Source organism: Durio zibethinus, chromosome 1 (assembly GCF_047325235.1).
Source record: "Durio zibethinus cultivar Kanyao isolate XHJ-2024 chromosome 1, ASM4732523v1, whole genome shotgun sequence".
In the NCBI taxonomy this organism is placed as follows: Eukaryota; Viridiplantae; Streptophyta; class Magnoliopsida; order Malvales; family Malvaceae; genus Durio; species Durio zibethinus.
Window position 1 is genome coordinate 36,622,447 of NC_143162.1, and position 21,072 is coordinate 36,643,518.

A 21,072-nucleotide genomic window follows, 5' to 3' on the forward strand; every position below is an offset into this window, starting at 1 on the left:
ACACGTTGATTAAAAAATTGAGTACCACGTTTGACCGTATCCTAACCATATATCCTTGATGTGTTTGTCCCGCAGTTCATCTTTACCTTTTTCGATTGGGTTTGGGCTCCTAGAAAACGCAGCGTTTGGTTACTGTTCCTTTTTGCTGGGAAGCCATCAAGCCAAGAGCAACATCATTATTTAGAAGAAAAATTGGTTCCCATTTTTCCAAATAGAATTTATAACTTTATGGATAAGTTACAAATTTATTATTATAACATTATATTTATGTGGATGGTATAAATTCATTATTAATATTTTAATTAATATGAAATTTTATTGTTATATTTTAAATTTTGAAGCAAATTTACTATCATATTTTAAATTTTGAAATAATTAAAGTATATTCAATAAAAATTAAATTAGAAACCATTTTAGAATTCAAAAATTAATTTTGAAAATGATATAATTAAAAAATAATCATAAAACTAAGATCCAAATTTCTTATGATACTTCCTATTAAATATAATATTATATAATTCAATTTTTTATTTTTTATTTTGTTTCATTGTAACATTTTTTACTACATATAACATTACATCATACATTTTCAATTGATTATACCGACCATTTTTTAATTATAAAATTACTTGCAATAAAATATCCTTTAATTGTTCTTAATTTGAAATATAATAATAAATTTGTTACAAAACTAAAAAAAGGATAAAATTACAACAGCTGAAAAATTAATAAAAAATTTAACCATTAACATAAATACTTAGTAAATTTGTACATTATCCCTAAATTTTTTTTTTTTTGAAAGATTAGGCTTAGGCTATGCTTTTAACATCAGGACAGGATAGGGACCTCCAACATTTCATCCACAGGGCCAAATTTAGCAAAAGATGAACGCAAATAAATTTATCAAGAAGAACTAAGCTTTGGCAGAAAATTGCATTTTGCATGTGATATCAAATGCTCAGTGCTGAATAATCTAGAAAGTCTTTATAGAAACATTGGCTTTATTTCCTATAGATTTCTTTTCCAATTTGAATGCAGCAAATATGGATTCAGTGTGGTCAACAATACTATTACCAATGCAGTGACTTGTTTGCAGTGAGGAACGCCTTAATATTTCCAATAATTGAGCTCCTGAACTTGTTTCCGTTTCATCTTTTCTGGGTTTAGAACTTGGTTTGATTTGCGAGTTGCTATTAAACTTGGCCGATGCAGTTTTCGTTGGCCGATTATCCCTTTGGTTCTGAATATGGTAAGAACCAAAACAATTTACCAAACTTCATACAGACAATAAAAAGTAATATAAAATGACAAAAGCTAGAAAAATTGCAGTGAATAAGCCTACCACATCAGAAGAATTTTCTGCCACTGTGATTGTGCTTTTGGTATTGCTGTCTTCACGTTCAAATACAAAAGAACGTAAGATGCATGATCCATGCTTGCGAGATGATGGTATGGAACAATTTGACCCCCGACCTATGAAAGATGACTGCAATAGTTACCAAGGACAAACGATACCTTTAGTTCTTGAAAATCGATATTCAGTTCCACAATCTTCCACTCATCTACACATAGGCATGTGGTCAAAAAGCAAAAGATGACTAAGATCCCACTATAGTTAAGATCTAAAAGAGAGGATTCTATCATGTCTGAGATGAAAAGGACAAATGTTATCAGGGAGATAAAGGACATAGCCCTAAACAAAGGTAAAATCAGATGCTAAATATAAAAGAAGCCAAAGAAGCTTGCATAAAGAGCATTTATTTGCTTTGTTTTTGGTAGTGAAGAATGGTGTCAAATACAATGTGAATGAAGCGCACTTATCCAGCATATCTGGGAGTGAAATCATGGCAAAATAATTTGTTAGATTATGTGTGCTGAACTATAATAAGGTTAGAGGCTTCTTTTCATATATTAACTGCCACTTTATTCAAATCATCAGAGTTTCTTATAATAAATGCCAACCTACTGAAAATCCAAAGATGGAAAATAGCTTACTTTTGAGGACACATTCCCTTTTTTTCCCATGAACAGCATGTTAGAAAAGGCTGCCAAAATCGAGAGCAATGCTAATAGCCATTAGGAAATGTTATTCATAGCAAAAAAACCTGGGCTGGGGAAATGCAAATAACTTTATTGAGAAAAATTCGTTGATAAGAATCTTACATGATGTTTTGGATTTTCTTCTGGTGTCAGGCATATTATTCACCTTCTTTATATAACCATAGAGTTCTTTGGACCTTGCATCCTCTGTTGGTGGCAAAAGCTCAGCCTGCTGATTCTGTTCCATGCCACTTAATTCAGTTCCTATCTCATGATCAGAGCAATAAAGCAATAAAAGATACATACTTATGGACCAGAAAAAAAGTTATTTATGCTCAAATCTAAATTTGCTAATACTCACAGCTTTCTCAGACAAGCACTGTTCAACAAGCTTTTTTTCTGCTTCCTCATCATCAGATGATATGTACATGTCATCCTTATCTGTAAACATTTGTGGTATCATTTCCTTTATCTTTTTTATATGCATGCGCAAATTTACCAGAGGTAAATCTTCTGTAGTTTCAAGAAAATCCTCTTCATCTTCATCATCTTCCTCAAGTCCTTCCTCATCAAGCAAGGCTGTTTCTCTATGCTTTGGACCCCATTTCCACAATAATTGCTCTGTCTTAGCAGCATCCTGTTGGTCAAGCAACTTCTGATGGAGTTCCATTCGCCTTTCAATATCACTTCGCTTTTCTTCATATCCAGTGGCTATCACATCCCTAAGTTCTTCTAAATCTTCACTATCTTCATCTTCTTCGTTGCCATCATCTTGGAAGCGAAGTAAGTCATTGTCACTGTCATCTTCTTCTTCAGCTTCTTCATCAACAAATGGTTTAACAGGGTCACCATTAGGTGTTGGAGACAAATCAACAGACTCATGCAGGTAGGGATCAATGTTCTCCTTGTCATTGTCCTCCTCATCAGATGAACTACAAAAAATCAAGGTGACAAAACTGTACATATTAGAGCAAACATAATGTATGAAGACCAATGATTGATTCAATTTTTACGAGACATAATCAAAATAAGTTGCCTTCATGTATCACAAATTCATTCCAATTCCGAGTTAATTCTCATGAATAAATGTAAATCTAACTTAAAAAATAAAATGCTAGTAGGCATGTTCCAATGGCTAAACAAGAATAAGCAAATATAAAACCTTTGAAAATATGTGGCAAAACACTGATAGATGGAGTTGTCATAAAGAAGGAAAATTCTTTACAGAAGCTCTATCCTGAGAACTAATGGTGTTAAGACTGCAGATCATAAGCCCACTCAAAGTAAATGACATCATTCTCAAAACAAATAAAAGAAAAATTATAAGACTCACTTGTCATCAAGAGGTGCAGAGTCAAGCTTTAAGTTCAGAGCAAACAGGGATGGTGCCAGAACTTCTTCTAAAGGGTTATTAGGGGTCTCTTCTGCAAGCTCATCTTTAGAGTTACTTGTTTGAGAATCAGAAAATAGATCCTAGAATATTCAAAGAGACAAGCAATTAGATTCCATAAGTGGCACTTCTTTAACCAATGAGATGTGAGAGGGAGAAAAGAAACCTGAGTATCATTTATAGGAGCTCGAAACGCTTGTTTGGGTTCCTCATCAACAGCCTGTAATTGACACAGATACCACCATCAGAACACATAGAAGTCTACCCCAACATGATGCAAAGACTCATCTGAGCTTAATTTATGAGACTGAATAATCACATATAATTGAAGTATCATTGGGAGAAACATCATTCCCAAACTTCAAAAGGATGCAAGCTCATAGACATGCAATGGAAGCTTAACATCTACTAAACAATTGTTTGCAAACCTTAAGCTGACAAAATTTATGAAATTTCCAATATGCAATAATCAGATTTATTGGCAAAATATAATATGAATAACTTACAATCTTTGGTGAAAGATTCTCATGACTTGAGACATTCACAACATTCTGTATTTCATCAGAAGTCAAGGTATCTGAAATCCCATGATTTGAAATAGCCTCCTCACTTTCAACTTCCACAGCTCCATCATTGCCTCCCTCGTTAGCAACATTTTCAAATCCAAGCTCCACCATATAGTTGCTTGAATTATCATCATGGTCATCAACAACAAAACAGGTCCTATCAAATGTGACAACTTATTATAACCACCTATATAAGAACTTTAACTCTTTAAGAGGACCAAGTCTGAGTCAACAAAGAGGCAAAATAAAAAAGTCAACTACTCACTTTTTTGAAACCTCAAGCTTTCTTCTTCGGATCTTTTCCAAAACTGATGATATGGGTTTTTGAACAATGGGTGCTGGTCTAAATGCAGCATCTCTAGTTTCTAGCCCAAAGTAATGCACAATTAAGGAGTTAAAATATTACTAATTCAACTCAGTTATGAAATTACAATCATAAGTTTACATAAACATAAACCAAGCTTGTTTATAATACCTCGCAGCAGTCTCTGAGATCCAGCACGAAATGGGCAAGATGTTCTCGTCTTTCCTTTAAAAAAAGGGCAACCAGATAAAAATCAGCTTACAAATAATTTAACATAAAGATTATGTTATATTGTTATTTACTAGACTAAAATTAGAGAAATATTTTTTGTACCTTCGCTGTTCTTCTTTCTGGTAACATGGGCATCTCCTCATCGGCGAGGTCTTTCACTCTCTTTTTCTTTTTCTTCTCTGTACTCTCTAAGTCATCAAAACTAGGCCGTTTCTTTTCCGATTCCTCCCTTTCCCAATCCCTAATTCCCATCTCTTGACTGTGATCTTCACCATTTCCATCAACGTCCTTGGTCATGGAATCAAAATCCAACGTGCGCTTAGCAACCGAACCCAACTCGTTTTCCTGGACACGTAACTCATCAAAGCCTGAACTCAATTCATTTTCCTCGTCAGAACCCTCGAACCTGGACCCAGATCCCTATATCGGCTGCTCAGTAGCTTGGCCGTCGGATATATCGAAATCTAGGGCTTCAAATTGGGATGGATTCTCCGCAACCGTTTTCACCTTCTTCAGTCGTTTTAACCTCCTTTCTTGAACAGGAGAAGATGTGTCCATGGAAGGTGAAACTAATTCTAGATCCTCGTCGCTTTCCATCTGGGCGGCTCTTTTTTTCTCTTCGACGTAGGCGGTGAAGAAAATGTACTGATTTTGTTTACTGATACGAAATGCCGAAATGCGATCTAGACTGGTTCCTGAAAAACTGATAACTGGAGGTAAAAGTGGATGTAATGGGATCAAGGCGGCAAATGTTTTTAAATGTTTTGGGGGCAATCGGTAAAGGGCGCGATTTGGTTTGGGATCGTTACTGAATTTAAACCGCATAAATTTGTTGTTACGGCGCGGTATCATGTAGGGCCGCATAGGTGTTTCTCAGTGTTCTTTGAAGGGCCTTAAAGGCCTCAAAATGCAACCTAAAAGTAGATTTAATAGTTCGTGAATTATAAAATATTTCAATTGTAATATCACAATTGGTGTTAATATATTAAATATATTTTTTATTTTTCTAAATTCATATATAATTTTTATTAAAATTTTAATGATATCTCTTTCGCTTTTTTTATCCTTTTTGTATATATTAATTAGTCTTACCTCCATATATTTTTATTTGTGCAATAAATATTTACTTTATGACACAAAAAAAATTTATAGATTTATTAATAATAATTTTGAAATTTCACTAACAAAATATAAGTTCAAACACTTTTTATGAAAAATCTGTATCCTTTTTAGAATAAGAATAAAATTATCTTATTTTTTTTATTAAAATAAAATTTGCATTCGAAAATAATTATTATAAAATATATGAAATATATATAATCAGCTCATTACAAAAAAAAAAAGCATCCAAACTGTCATATTATTAATGGAAATAAAAAGAAAGCATCTGTTGGTTGGAATCAATATGTATGCACACATATTGACGTGAACATATCTTGTCAATAATTATGATTTTTAAATTTATTTTTAAATTTTATATTTAAATAAAAATATTATAACTTACATAATTTTATCTCTAAATTTTTATTTATGTGAATTATTAATTTAAACAAAATAAATAATATTTTTAAATTTCTATAGATAAATGATAGGATCAAAATATTAGTTGTGATAGACATGTTTATCTCTTAGGATAAAAACGAAATTACATTCATTTATTTTTTTAAAGCGTAAATCAACAATTCGTAACCTTCTGTCTCTCTCTTTCGTTCCTTCTTGAATTATTGTTTGTGAGCGTTTTTTTTTTATTATTTTAATGAACTATCAAATTTAAGAACTAACAAAATTTAATAATTTTTTAATAATATTTTTAAGTTTCCATAAATAAAAGATAATATCAAAATATCAATTATTATAGACATGTCTACCTCTTAGGATAAGAACGAAATTACATCCACTTATTTTTTTTAATGCATAATCCATCTATTCATAGCCTTTTGTCTCGTTCTTTCGTTCCTCGTTGAGTTGTTGTTTGGGAGAGTTTTTTTTTTTTTTTTTAAGTTTGAGGCATCTTAATATCGGTATAAAAAAAAACTTCTTTCATTGGCTTAAAAAGTCAACGTAAATTTGTTGATTTTCTTACAAAGCAACGATGTTTTATTTTCTATGGTTGAATTATCTAACAAAAATCAAAAGATTTACAATCAGCTTTTTTTTTTTTTTCTATTTCATTTCACTAACAGGATCATTACAAATCGAATTCAAGTTTAAAAAAAGTGAAACCTTTAAAAATATTTCTTGACAATGATTTCTACGTTTGTTTGCAGGAAATATTGATGAAGCTGTGTCCATTTTCAGGTATGTACCTAACACTTCTTTTTGTTTATTTGATGGTCAATGGTTTTTTTTAATATATAATAAGTTTGTGTGCAGTATCAAAATGAAAGGCTTGTTCTGTTTGCTATATCATTTTCTTTCATTTTAACGTGCAATAGCAAAAGTTACTTAATATTTGGTATGTGTAGTTGTCACGCTTAACAATAAAGCGAAAAAATAAAAATAAAAAAGACTCTTCACCTAAGGGAAACTATTTCTTCAATTATCTTCGCTCGAAAACTTTCATTATAGATATTTTTTCTTTTTATTCTAGTGATAATCTTTAGTTTAAACCATTTCAATTTTTATTTTTAATTCCGACCATTTCAATTTCTAGGTTTATCTTAAAATTTATAGCAAAATTGGTAGCAAGTCAGATTTCTATTAGACTTTAATTTTTTCACACTAATGCATTTTGAGCATGTTGATTTTCTTAAAATAAAAGTGCTAAAGCTAAAAAAATAAAAATAATGATAAGAAATTGAAAGAATGGGGACCCGATCACGGTAATCATTTATCAAATTATGCTGAGATCTTGCAAATGCATTGGCTTGGACAAATATATGCAAGCTAAACTTTAACAAGCTTGTTCTCACTTCTCAGCACATATACTTAAGCAACAAACCTGCGTGCTTTTCTTCAATCTTCACTTCACATGCCAAAACCAAAATGCCTCGTAAATTAAAAGTATCTCTCTGCACCTCTCTTTTGGATTTATATGACCGGCATATTCTCATCCTAAAAAGGGAAAACAAATTCTAACAAATACCAAGGACTTGCAAGATTGGGGACCTGATATTCATAATTTGATAAATGAGTAGTATAATTTTGGTACAACCAACACAATAGAGCTGTCATTAGCCCGGTAATCAGAAGCAAAACTATGTTTTGAAACTATTGAAGAAGCAGCTTCCAGTAAGCTGTTTATCATCCAAATGTATATAATTCAAATATGCAAATGGATAAGACTGATGAACAGCAAATCACATTTCCAAATCCCAAGTACTTTCAGCAATAAATTTGGGGATCTTAGATTCTTCAGCTAGGTTGACGGATGCTGAAATCTAAAAAAAAAATTATCATGGTTAGAAATCACACAGGCAAGGGATAAAGTACATTAAGTCAAGTTCTTAGATCACTACCTAAAGAGTCATCATGTCAAGAACTCGTAATAAGTTATCAAAACTAGATTTCTAACCAACAGATAATAACTCAATAGCTAACATTGCACTACCAAAGCTATCTGAAAAGGCAAGTAAGAAAAAGACTACAAATTGATTCTAAAGCTGTCTTATATAGAACATTATTAAATTAGGCAGAATTTTGTCCTGTTTCTGTGTTGTTATTAATAGTCAAAATTCGCTTCTAATTTGCCTCCCATGCAAAGAAAGCAACCTTAGTTGGAAACTTGTCTCCCTTCACTGCAAAGGATCCTCTTGTAAATCTCAATATAGGATGTTCCTCTCTACAATACATCCATTCTTTACCATAGAACACATATGACCATCTACAATCTCCTTAGGCCGAGAAAAGTATCAGTTCACACTAATGCAGTATAAAGAATGCATCATATGACTAGCCTCCCAATAAACCACCAGAGTTACTGCCTTAAAGCAACATGACCTAACATTATCTTCGATATCATTGTTTAATTAGTTGAAAATAATGAGAAACACTGACATTTTATTTCATGCTCCAAATTCCTGTTTCATTCAATAAAAGCCTAGCCTTAAACAAATAGAAGTAACATGCACATCCAAGAAAGACATAAGAAAAATGATCAAGCAATCCAAAGCCTTGCTTGCTTCAACCTCTTCACATTTCAAGTAGCACTCCAGCAGTGAGTTGCAATGACTACATTTTATATCCTCTTCATACAACACCTCTTCATACAACAGAAGTCTGAATCAAGACAACAGCAAATTCTATAGTGATGGGGGAATGCAAGGAAGCAGCAGTTATCTACTTATCATCCTAAGAACCACACCAGTCAGCCGTGTTTTAGAGAAGCACCCTCTTGCAGAAAATGTCTTCTCATATTCAAACTTTTTAATCTTTATATTACTTTAGCTTTCATTCTTGCACTCAATTTCTTGAACAATCCGTCCTCATATGAAATGAATAGTTCATTACCACCAAATGTTTAAACAGTTATCCTATGAACCTTAATTCACTTCTGCACTCTAAAGTTAAGATACCTCAACCATATCAATCACTAAGTTCCAGAGCTAAATTAATTAGGCTCCCTTTGCTTTCTGCTATTTGTCCTTTTTTTTTAGTTCATTCTTTATTTTTGCCTTTTTCCTTTGTATTAATAGAAGAAAAAGTAAAAGCGTGAACCAATCAAGCCTTCAAATTGAAAACCCAATTTCAGAATATAAATGGCAGATTTCAAGACTATACTATGCAATGGAAACACTCAAAATTCAGTAAAAAATAAAATAAAGAATTTTCTGGTTAGTTACCTTAAAAGTACCAGTAAACTTGGAATTTCTCGACCACTCCAAAGCCAAATCCCTGCTCACCGTCTGATACGACGCCTTAAAAACATCGTCATATACTCTCCTCGAAATTGCAAAATCCCACGCATTCTTCCCAAAATCATAAGATGGTTCGAAAGTCGTAACCCCTCCGTGCACGTAACTATACTTGAGCTTACAGTTCCTCGTACCAAGCACGTAATTAGCCGAAACTTTATTAGCAGAATCGAACGCGAGTGCCCCGTCCACCATTGTCCGGTTATCACCTCTGCTGTGAATGTAAGTAAGCTTCAACGGCTTCTCCGCAACCCTAACTGAGTTCATAAACTGAAATCGATAATCCTATTCCAACAAAAAAAAATACAAAAAGTCGAATAATTAACAATTCAATGATTAATTGAAGTTGTAATTAAAGGAAATTTGCTCTTCAATTTAAGCGTGCCTTTTTGGGGACGTCATAGTCGATGATGAAGAAGCCGGGTTTTTCAACTGCCAAAGTCAAACCGTTCAAGCTAGGGCCGCTGATCACCGTGGCGTCAGTCATGGAAGCGCGTAGCTTGACATCGCCGGCGTTGACGGCTAGAGTAACGGCCGCGCAGCTCTTTTCATTAGTGTATCTGCCTTTCAAAGACGCCTTCATTTCTTTCGGAAGACACAATGAACCGAGACAAGAGGGAGATGTTGGTGAACCTGTCGAGGATTTTTTTTTTTTTTCTTTTTCCTTTAATAATTTTGCATCCAGAAAATTTTGTATTTCTTCGGCGGACCTTTTTACAGCTCGATGGCTCGAATCTTCGATTGAACCTTGGGTTTTTCCAGTGGGCTTCGTAGCAGATGATGGATTTATGAGTCAGGATCACAAACTAATAAGGCAGAACAATGGGCCACAAGCCCGTTATTTAACTTTTTATTATTATTATTTTCCTTCGCTTGTATTGTTAAATCATTTATTTTTATACTAAAAAAAATTAATAATAATAATACCCGAATAAATCCTTTAACTTTATTAAAAATAAAATAAATCATCAACCTTTTATTATATAAAATTAAGGTTATAAACTTTTTATTTCATTATAATTATATCCATTAAAACTTGAAAATTAATTAATAAAGTCTAATTGCTTGAATTTGTAAAATATCATTTGCTCAAATATGTGTTATTAGAATAAATTTAAGTATGCATTTTCCATAAACTACACCATTCAACTAAGAGGATTTAAAAAAATTAATATTTTATAATGTTAATGTTCTAATTTTAATCATAATAAATACAAATTTTATAACTTAGATTTCATACAATAAAATATTGATAATTTATTTTTATTATTGAATGAATTTTGAGTGTTTGTAAAGTTATTATTTAAAAAAATGTATTGTCTCATATGTCTCAATACTTCATCGGCATAATTAAAGAGTTATCGTATATTTGGTTAGAGTGTATTTAAATAAGTAATCTAATATATATTATATAACAACATACATAAATAATTTTGTCACATAGGTGCTTACATAGACAATTATTTTAAATGATACATAAAATAGTTTTTAAAAATAATAAGATAATTTATTTCAATTACAAATTAGATAATTTTAAATTTATTTAAATATCAAAATTATTCAACTTATAATTGAATATCAAATTAATTTATAGATATATTTTATAAATTTAAAAATATGAAACATAGATTTTATTTTTTTGATAAATAGTTTTAGTTGTTTATCAAATAAATTTATTTAAATTATTATTTAATTATCAAAATATTTCAAACATATTTAATAATTACAAATATTAAGTTTATTTAAATCTTTCAATAATCTTTTTTATATTGATTTAAAATTTTATATTTTTAAAAAATTTACGTAAGATATTAAAAGTTTAAGCAATTTTATATAACATTTTGAAAATTCAAAAAATTATCATCTTAAATTTTTAAATAATAAGACCATCAAAATGATTGTATCAATTTGAACTATAATTACCAAATTTATATTTCAAATAAATGCAAAAAAATTAATACTATCTTTATCACTTATTATATCCTTTTTAAATTTTATATATTTAATCATAATTGCTAATAAATAATTATTCTATAAATTTAAGATTACAAATGTAATGTTTTATACATCAAGTGTTTAAAATTTTTAGTAATTTTTTTCTAAGGTATATTCTATTACTATTACAATTTTTTTATAATTTTTTTTCAAGATATATTTTATTGTTATTATAGTTTTCATTTTTATGATTTTTTTTCAATTTATTTTTTTCATATATTTTCTAACAATTTTCATATTTTGCATAATAATTTAATCAAGATTATTAAAGTGAAAGTATGTTAATATTTATTTTGTTATTTAATCTATCATTCAATAATATATCTTTTTATTTTTTTAAGAAAAGCATAATTTATTTTTATTTTATATAAATTTATAGGTATATAAAAATAATTTTTTAAAAATATCCAACAAAAAACATAATTTTTTTCATATTGTTTTTAGAAAGTTTATTTTTTTAATAATAAGTCAATATATATATAATATATAAATTTTATATATGTTATAAGTTTTAAATATTAGAATATAAATTTGAAAATAAATTAATTTGTATAGATATAATTTTGAAAATGAATTAATTTGTATATATATGCACATTCATATTAAATAAATAGAATTATTTTTTATATCGCATGGGTTATAATATATTGATTAATACAATAACTAAAAGGACATGTGATTTTTTTTTTTCAAATAAAACTCCATCTACAATGTATAAAATAATAAAATAATAATTTAATTAGTATGAACTGAAAGAGATCAAGCTTGAGCAGTAGTCATGGGCAAATTAAATGACACGCATCAACCAGACAAATAGTATCATGTTTTCCTCCTTTTTGAAAGAACTGTACGATAGGTTAATACAAAGGTAGACATGATCATTGGTTACATCATTTCGCATTGCTCTTCATGCACTTAAAAAAAAAAAAAAAACTACCGTTGCATTTGTTTTATTTAAAAATTATAATCTATTTAAATTCTTAAATTTATATCTATTTAATTGAAAAAAAAATTATCTGTATAAACTTTTTACAATTTATAACTTTTAAATGCTAATTTTAATATTATGTCGAGTGATTCAAAAATTAATTTATTTTTAACTTATTTTTAAGTTGATGAACTGTTAAATTTTAACCTATTTAAACCATTAATATAATCCTGGATAAAATTAACAAAGTCATATGCAGTAATAAAAGCCTAAAGACTTGAACACTGTCATGGAACAAAGCCGTGTTTTTTCACCTTGGTAAACCATTAATATTTATTTTTTAATTTAAAATATTATATTGCTATAAAATCTTTTTTAAGTCAGCCCTCCATCACCGAGTATAAGGGGAGCTACAAAAGAAATTAATATAAACTTTCTAAAAAACAATTGGTAGTATAAGTTACTTACAAAGGGCGACGGACCATGATCACCTAAACCCGAACAAATAAGGCGATTCAGAGCGTGCGAGCCCAATTAACGCGCGAAAGCCGAATACGGAAAAGATCCAAAGTCAGAATCAACGGTAATTTTCGAAAACCACGACTTCACGATAATCATACGCGCGCGTCGTATGCAAACTCAGACTTTTGCTGCTACCCATTTCGATTTCGTAAAAGATTCGTTCAAGGCTTTGCCGCTTCATTCAGTTCCCGCCACACACAATTTGGCGCGAGTTTATAAATCCCAATTTATTTCACCAGCGAACCCTAACATTTCTCTCTTTCATTCGCTCTACCTAATACGAAACTGCAATTTCACGAGCCTCTCCTCGTTTGATCCTCTTCTCTTTATCTGGCGTTGGAAAGTCTCCAATCTCAGGTGAGTTGGTGCTCGATCTGTTTCTTTTTTCCCATTGGGTTTGATTATATAGATTTGTAAATCGGAGGTCAACTATGCAACAATCGAACTTCGTAGATCTGGAGATTATGGATATTACTTTTTGTTTTGTTTTTGTTCTTTACATTATTGTTTCAAAATTTTTCGCTAGTTATGGTATCGATTCTAAATCTGATTTAGCTTTGGAAATGAAGTTCAGTGAGCTAAGACAATAGCTTGAATAGTTTACTTTTTTTTTTTTTCGCTCGATAAGGAATAAATCGTTTGCTTTTGTGAAATGCCTCTGAAAAGGGCAATGCACTGTTTTGTATTATTAGCTGTTGCATCGGTTTCCCATGAATTTCCGATCTTACCAATGGAACTAGCGATGCCGGATTGTAGTTTCAACTTTGGGTGTTCTTTAGGTTGTCGATATTTTCAAAATTGCCTCAAAATTAGGGAGCGCCATTTAGCAATAAACTTTTTTTTTTGTGTAAATATCATATTTTGTTTTCTTTTGTCTTGTCTGTGGCGACATTCTTGTGCTCAGAAGTCATTTTCTAAGACAGACTACCTTGACATTCGGAAGTTGGTTGAGAGGGAGACCCCTTTTAGGGTCATTCATTGAGGAGTAAGAGATTTCGGATTTTCGGGCATAATTTTAGTTATTACAATGTTGCTTCCACTGTACTTTAGGCAGATGAAGACAAATCTGATATGATATTTATGTGCAACTTGCTATTGAATTTTGGTATCTTATCATTAATTTGGTTCGCTATTTTTTGACCTTCAATTTTATTGCTTTTTTTTTTTTTTTTAATTTTTTAGGATAGGATTGGAGAAATGGGAGATTCTATTTTCATGTAGAAAAGTTAGGCTTGCAATGTTATATCCTTATGATGCTAAGGTATTTTATTTTGAAAGTGTTAATTATGAATAGCTTCTCAAGAAATGAAAATTTAACATATTGCAGGCAAGCATTCAAGCCATCTACGCTAGTAACAACGACTATACTATTTAATGGAGCTAAGGAGCTCGACCCATTTGCATTTTGTCCAGGCCATTAAAGGTGGTTCAGTGGCAAAGTCCATGAATGTGGATACTCGTGGGCGACCTGCGCTCAAATTTAAGGAAATCAAAGAAATATACAATTTAAGAGATGCCAGATATCCCCATCAAGTTCCAACAATTTGTTTAAGGGATGACTTGGAGAGCTCACCAAATGAATCTTATGTGGTCAAGGTAGAGAGCCCAGACTTCTCTTTGGTTAGAGGAATGAAAGTCAAAACTGAACCAGAAGCTTCTGATTTTAACTGCAACAATGATGGTGGTGAAAGAAATAATGAGCTGGATGATCATAGCTTTGGCAATATGACGTTGAAACAGATTAAGAACAGATGCAAAACAAAGAAAAGAAAACGCGTGAACTTTGTTGGTTTAAATAAAGAAACTGTGGAAACTTGCTCTCCTGTGAAACATGAGTTACCCAATTTTCAGCACAAGGATGATGGATATGATCTTGAAGAGCCTCTCATCATTTTGAAATCTAAACTATCCAAGAATGCTAAGAGTAAGAGGAAGCCTTCGAGGAAGAGTGCCTCTGCTTCATCTCCCAATGACATGTTCATAATTAAATCTGATCAGGTTAATAGTGATGAAGGCTTACTCCAACCAAATGGGGATTGGCCTGCAACTATTGATGTTAAACTTGAGAATCCTGAGCCTGGTTACTCAGAATGCCGTACTATTTTCAGTGTTACCTCTGTTTCTGATTTTAGTTGCAGTGAGCAAGTGGATTCTACTGTTACTGTATCTTATGAGGTTCCTGAAACTACCAATGTACATATTTTGGAGACTGAGGTGCCTTATCTTACAAAAGGACCTCAATACTGTTCTCTTAATGAAGTGTCCTATGAATATAGGAAGAATTTTGAGCCCAAGTTTGATGTGGGGGTTTCTAGTTGGGAGATTGTAAAGGTAGACAATCCAGAAATAATAAGTTATGAGTACTCTGACTTGTCAGAGTTTAAGAAAGAAGATTATATCATTCATCCCCTTTCCTATGATGTCTCCTCAGGGCCAATGTCTCCAACAAAGGATTATAGCTGTGATATTCACGAAAGATGGCAAAGTAATTCTCACAAGGAAGAGATGCCATGGCAGACAAGCTGTTATAGTTCAATTCAAGTTCCTGAGACAACTATTGCTTCATTTGCTTGTGGTTTAGAAACAGGGGTCTCATTCTGTCCCATAGAAGAACCTATATGCAGTGTTTCAAATGAGGTGTCTTATGAATCTATTGAAGATGTTGGTCCTAAATTTGGTGCTAGTTTTTCTGGTTGGGAGATTGTGAAGGTAGACAGTCCAGAAATGATCAGTTACCAATGTTCAGACTTACAAGAATTTGGAAAAGAAAGTTATACCCTCTATCCGCTACCCTATGATGTTTCCTCAGAGTCAACATCTCCAAGCAAGGATTATAGTCCTGATTTGCATGATAGCTTTAAAAGTAATTCTTCTGAGCACAAGATGGCTCGGCAGACAAGCAAATATGGCCAAATTGACGTGCCTGAGATGAACAGGGATACTAGCCTTCAATGCTTGGAAAATATCAATGAAGGTAGTCCATGCTCCTTTGAGAGCAGAAGTACCCATGATTGGCCTTCTAATATTAGAAACATTGCCATCAGTCCTTCCGGTGACAATGGCTTGTATTGGGGTTCCTTGTGCGTGAATCTTGAGAGACATTCAATCCCTCTTTCTGGTGATTCTCCTTCAGCAGGGAAGCAATCCCTGTCGCCTGACTCCATATCAACTAATTCCTTAGATGCTTCTGATAAGTCTATGGCATCGCCAAGACCTCTAGATTATCATCAAATGAAGCAGCAGCATTGTCCTGAAAGGCTTCTCTCAAGCAGAAAGGTGTGCAAAATATGTTGGGCTTTAAAGTGTCTACTTTTGTTCTATTGAAGTTTTTCTAACCAAATGCTTTGACTGCAGGCCATTTCTCCAGCCTCTCAAGAGAGGCTTTGTCGGGGTATGGAGTTAACTGGGATGAATGAAAATGAGCATCAACGTAAGTTAGCTAAATTGGGATGTTAACTTATATGCACTGCCTTTTAAAGTGGTCTTCATGATATTGAAACTCTTATCAGTATTAATTGATTGCTTCATCATAACTTGTGGAACAAACAAGTGGTAGCCTGGTAGAATTCCAGGAGAAACATATGTTTTATGAGCAAAAGTGAGCCAGGAAAAAGTACTATTAAAATGGAGTTGTTCCACTATAACTGATATTATTACTCTTTCATGTTTATGCAATGGACTTTTAAGCGTTTAGAGCAAAAAAATTACTGTGGCTAATGGAGAAAAAAAAAGAGATTTTGTTGATATTATGTCCAATTAATTCTTTCCATATAATTTATGTTCATTCTCAAACATCTAACATCTTGCTTTTAAATTAAGAAAGCTGAAGAAAGCTGAAGAAACTTGTTGAATCAAAATTTTCATGATTTACAAATGCAAATTAAGCAAAGCTAGTTTTTTTTTTTTCTCTAAAATATTACTGAATCATGCCTGTTTTATTTATGGAGACTAGTTTATTCTTTTGCATTCCATATCTGCTTGATATTGATTGGGTTGTGATACTATCAGAATGTAGGGGGAAGCTATATTTTGGTAAACAGACCAATCATAGAATTTTAAGAGCTCAAGGGCTTGACTGGTTCAGGGGAGACGGAGCCACTATCAAGCCAAAGTCAATCATGGGAAAAGCAAAACAAGATAAGAAAGGGTCCCCTCCTAAAGGCATTCTCAAGGTTACTCATCCTTCTCGTTCAGTACAATGTGTTAGTGGTGCATGCACCACTGTCCAACGTTGTTCACAAAGTGCGATAGCATTCACACAGCGACAAATGCGGGATATTGAATCTTTAGCAACAAAACTGACAACAGAGTTGAAGTCGATGAAAGACATTGTGAAGGGAAAATTGCATTTGGAGTTGGAGGCCTCTGTAGCCACAGCTGCAAAAGAAAATGCTGATGAGGTGTGTTTACTGTAAAACCTTCTTGCTTATCATTGAACAAGTTTTAACACATAACTTTGTTACAGTTCTTTTTTCAGTGGCTTCTTCCTTTTTGAAGTTTCAGTAATGATATACATATTATCTTTTAAATTGTCATTCATATCTGGGTAGATGCATGAAGTTATATATCTAACTAAACTTGACTACTCTGGCAGGTCAGGATAGCCATTGAAAATGCAACAAGAGCTGAAGAAAAAGCAAGAAAATGGCTTGCTATGATGACAAAAGATTGCAACCGATTTGTTAAAATCATGGTATATTTCTCTTTTCATATTATTGGAAGCAGAACAAAGCTAAGAAGAATTATCAGTAGATTGGGATAGAGGGGGTAGGGGATAGATAGGATTGCAGAAGATTTTAGAAGCAGGAAGAAAGTATGCCTTATGAGTTTTACTGATTATTTTCATGGTTTAATTGCAGAGAATGACTGAGGAAAATGCTGCTGCTTCTGAACGTGTAATCCTCAAAGAAAGGAAGATTACTTTTGCTGATGAGGCTGGTGGAAAGCTTTGTCATGTCAAGGTTTTTAAGGATGACATGGGCACAGCTTCTTTACTAGAGTCTGGCAGTTAAAACAAACAGACTACTAGTTGAGTAGTTATGAGGCATCTCCTGTTTGTATATTTACATCTTTAAATACCCTCTTGTTCTCAAATGCCTATTCAATTCCACCTTGAAGTTCAGCAAATGAATACCACGACTGTGATGCCATTGAGGATTGTTTTCACTACCTGCATGAGTGGAATAGCTGTAAGTCTATAACATTGAGTTTCCTATCAGCCAGAAATAGGAGATTGGCATCTGTGGAATGAAAGTTAAGGAAATGGGAAGGAAATAAGGGACTTCATATCTAACTTAAAGCCTTCATTTTTGGCTGCGGCAAGGGTGATTATTTGTTTTCAGGCTACTTAATTTTTAGATATTTTGCTGCTGTCGTTGGTCGTGTTCATTTTTTCATGAATGTTGCATTATATTGTGTTAAGAATGGATAGGAAAGGGCTCTTCTGCAACCTATTTTCCATTCTGAAGTCGGAACTCTTGGGGTTGGCATGTATGCTTTTTTTAAAAAATTACTTTGCTTAAATCTTGCTGTCCTGCTTCCTTCATCTGCATGGCTAGCTGACTAAGTGGAACTGGAAACTGTTACTAAGGTCATTTTACATCAGTGTACCTCCAAATTCCAGCCACTAAACATGGTGAGTCTTATTGCTTGTTCAAATTATTTTTGTTAATGTTGTTCTCTTTGTCGTGAATTAAAAGACTGGTGCATCCCATCATGCTAGGAACTTCTTTTGAGTTTTGAAAAGAAAATTTTTCAAGCTTGGATTTCTTGCCCATTAAGAAATGTGTGTATATATATGTATGTTTATGTAAAGTGCATCAAAATTCGTTCATTCATTTCCTTTCAGTTCAAAACAAATACCTTAAATGCTTGGAAATGATGGGATAATTCGATGCAAAAGCTATTAAATTGGAAATTATTTCCTTCAAACTTCTTTTCCATGCATGGAGGGCAGGCTGGATGGTTTATTGTCAGCTGACTTGACTCAATTTTAAAGGTAACCTAATGAACCTCAAAGGTCTAAAAAGCAGGACTTGTTTCATCAAAATAACTCAATATTTTTTTATGGAAAATATCAAACATCTCATTTAAAACATAATTTAATACCTTTTTATTTCAGATTTTCAACAATCCATGAATAAAGAATTACATCATATATTATTAATTAATTGTTTAATCACTGATCATAGGACATTCATGGGGTAATCACAGAACAAGGCTTCCCAAATTTCGGTGAAGGCCTCCACAATAATTCCATGGTATTGCCTTGAATTCAAAGAAAGAAAACACTGCAACAGCTGCTCTAAATCCTTTGGCTCAAACATCTGCTTCTCCAATATCATTTCCAACATCGAACTCTTGAAGTCCTCATAAGGATCCTCCGATTTCTTCACAACCGCAACGCTCCCCCTCACCTTTCCTTCCGCCGTGCTCGGCGGTGTCATCATCCGCCGCAACATTGAACCTCTCCCTGGAGTTTCATTTTCCAAGGGCACATCTCCTGTCTTTGACTTTGAAACGTTTGGTTTTGATGATCCTCTGTGTTTCCTTGACCCAAAGCTTCTCAGTCTCTTCATTTTCTTTGTGTTGTTTACTTTTTTCTTGTTCTTTTTGGTTTCCATGTGGGAGTCCTCAGCCAGTGATTGATCCAACTCAAAGGATGAATCATCCGAGAAGCTTCTTGAAGTAGAGATTAGGGTCTCAGTCTCTTCATTTTCGGCTGCTCCTTCGCTACTGAAACATCCACTGTCACGTGATGAAACACTTGCAATTGCCTTCACTTTCTCCATCTTGATCTTTTCCTTCTTTTTGACCTCGGATTTGCTCACTAAAACCGGTACTATATCTCCATTACTCTCATCAGAAAATGATTCTTCATTTGTCTTCCTTTGAAGCTTGGAATTGTGGGCTTTTGTCACTATATGCAACCGAGTTGCTTCTTTCTTCCACGAGTTGTCAGGTGACTCAAAACTAACGTCCGGAGAAAAGAACTGAGTCAATGCTCTTCCTCGGCAGCCGCAGTTGACTGATGCTATCTTTGGTGACAGATGGCGTTTGATAAAAGAGTCGTCTGGTGTCGACGGAGGCGGGCCAGGAAAGTTCGGATAGCTAATATCTAATGCTTTAGGATTCACCGGAGATAACCGGTGAATTAGCGGGCCTGGATTCTCCGGCAAATTGAAAGCTTTCTTCGATCGACACAGTTGAAAAGAGGGTATAACACGAGAAAATTTGAACTTGAAACGTTTAGCCATCTCCGAAAACTTTGGTGGTTCTCTGTTTACAAAGTCCTCAAGCATTCAGCGTCGAAGACAATTATATAATAGAGAAAAGGCCGGCTATATAGAAAATAATAAGATCTCTATTCCCAATTTCCCACATAATTAACTGACCAAATCTAAGTGATGATATCAGTTATTTACACTCTGAAAGCTACGTAAAATTCTTTAGTGAAACGTTGGGTTCGAAAACGTCTGCCTATTAGGTGGGTGGTCAATGTAAAAAACATCAGCTTTTGCTTTGTAAAATTCTACATTAGCGAGAGTCTCTCTCCCTCTCTTTCTCTCTCTCTAATAAGCTTGACAGATTAAGTGAAATCGTAAATTTTCAAATGGGTTATTTGTATTGTCTTGCTTGTTTTAATGGTAAGATCGCTCCAACCCCAAGGGGAAAAGGTTGAGTTTCTGTCGATTTGTTCTCAACATCATGACAAATAATGGGGAGTAATTACTGGAAGTGAAAGCTTTCCTTCTAGATTTATGGTGCAAATTAAAACGGTCACAATTAGCTTTTAAATGCTGACACAAACTGATTTGAGCAATTTGATCGTAACTTTGGACCATGAAACGTGACACCATAGCAATCACTGGAGCTTTGAATCAATGAGAATGTATAACTAGCCACACAAACTTGAGGCCTTCATTATATTAGAATTAAACTCAGGCAAACCTCATATAAAAACCCAAGAAATTATTCGCTCTTCTTTCAACAAATTACCATGGGATTTTCAGATGGAATGGGAGGACTTGACAGAGCAAAATGGTTGTACCCAGCCGTATTTTGAAGCATTCCACGGAAGCCCCCAAATAGAAAGAGGCTAAAAATTCAGGGCCCCCAACGTTTTGTCATGAGTGTTTTATGAATTCTGCCTTCCGTTTTCACTCAAGGACTTTGCTGCAAGGCATGTACGATATCGGCATTAGTATGACACGTGGACAACAAATTAAACACTAAAAACAAAT

The 21,072-nt window shown here is 33.0% G+C and overlaps 3 protein-coding genes, 1 long non-coding RNA gene and 1 pseudogene across 5 annotated transcripts; 2 read left to right on the top strand and 3 right to left on the bottom strand.

Annotated features, from left to right (window-relative positions):
- Window positions 1-718: 718 nt before the first annotated feature.
- On the bottom strand, window positions 719-5,453 carry LOC111312692 (uncharacterized; annotated as a pseudogene). The gene is made up of 11 exons (XR_016346472.1): window positions 4,634-5,453; window positions 4,472-4,525; window positions 4,262-4,361; window positions 3,937-4,153; window positions 3,597-3,650; window positions 3,374-3,513; window positions 2,402-2,972; window positions 2,164-2,278; window positions 1,996-2,045; window positions 1,343-1,486; window positions 719-1,240 (listed from the first exon to the last, which is right to left on the bottom strand). The product of XR_016346472.1 is annotated as an uncharacterized LOC111312692 (transcript).
- A 163-nt stretch (window positions 5,454-5,616) lies between these two features.
- Window positions 5,617-6,989, top strand: LOC149520606 (uncharacterized). Its single transcript, XR_016346483.1, has 2 exons — window positions 5,617-6,829; window positions 6,905-6,989. It is a non-coding gene; the product is annotated as an uncharacterized LOC149520606 (long non-coding RNA).
- A 634-nt stretch (window positions 6,990-7,623) lies between these two features.
- LOC111312694 (outer envelope pore protein 24A, chloroplastic) lies at window positions 7,624-10,070 on the bottom strand. The gene is made up of 3 exons (XM_022913208.2): window positions 9,770-10,070; window positions 9,313-9,669; window positions 7,624-7,911 (listed from the first exon to the last, which is right to left on the bottom strand). The coding sequence occupies exons 1-3, from the start codon at window positions 9,965-9,967 to the stop codon at window positions 7,831-7,833; spliced, it is 636 nt and encodes a 211-aa protein (XP_022768943.2). The 5' UTR covers window positions 9,968-10,070; the 3' UTR covers window positions 7,624-7,830.
- A 2,688-nt stretch (window positions 10,071-12,758) lies between these two features.
- On the top strand, window positions 12,759-18,122 carry LOC111312695 (uncharacterized). Its single transcript, XM_022913209.2, has 6 exons — window positions 12,759-13,186; window positions 14,157-16,105; window positions 16,184-16,259; window positions 16,838-17,229; window positions 17,424-17,522; window positions 17,689-18,122. Exons 2-6 carry the CDS (start codon window positions 14,204-14,206, stop codon window positions 17,839-17,841), a joined length of 2,622 nt encoding a protein of 873 aa, XP_022768944.2. The 5' UTR covers window positions 12,759-13,186; window positions 14,157-14,203; the 3' UTR covers window positions 17,842-18,122.
- A 748-nt stretch (window positions 18,123-18,870) lies between these two features.
- On the bottom strand, window positions 18,871-20,856 carry LOC111312696 (uncharacterized). The gene has a single exon (XM_022913210.2). The coding sequence runs from the start codon at window positions 20,128-20,130 to the stop codon at window positions 19,015-19,017; it is 1,116 nt and encodes a 371-aa protein (XP_022768945.2). The 5' UTR covers window positions 20,131-20,856; the 3' UTR covers window positions 18,871-19,014.
- Window positions 20,857-21,072: the final 216 nt, after the last annotated feature.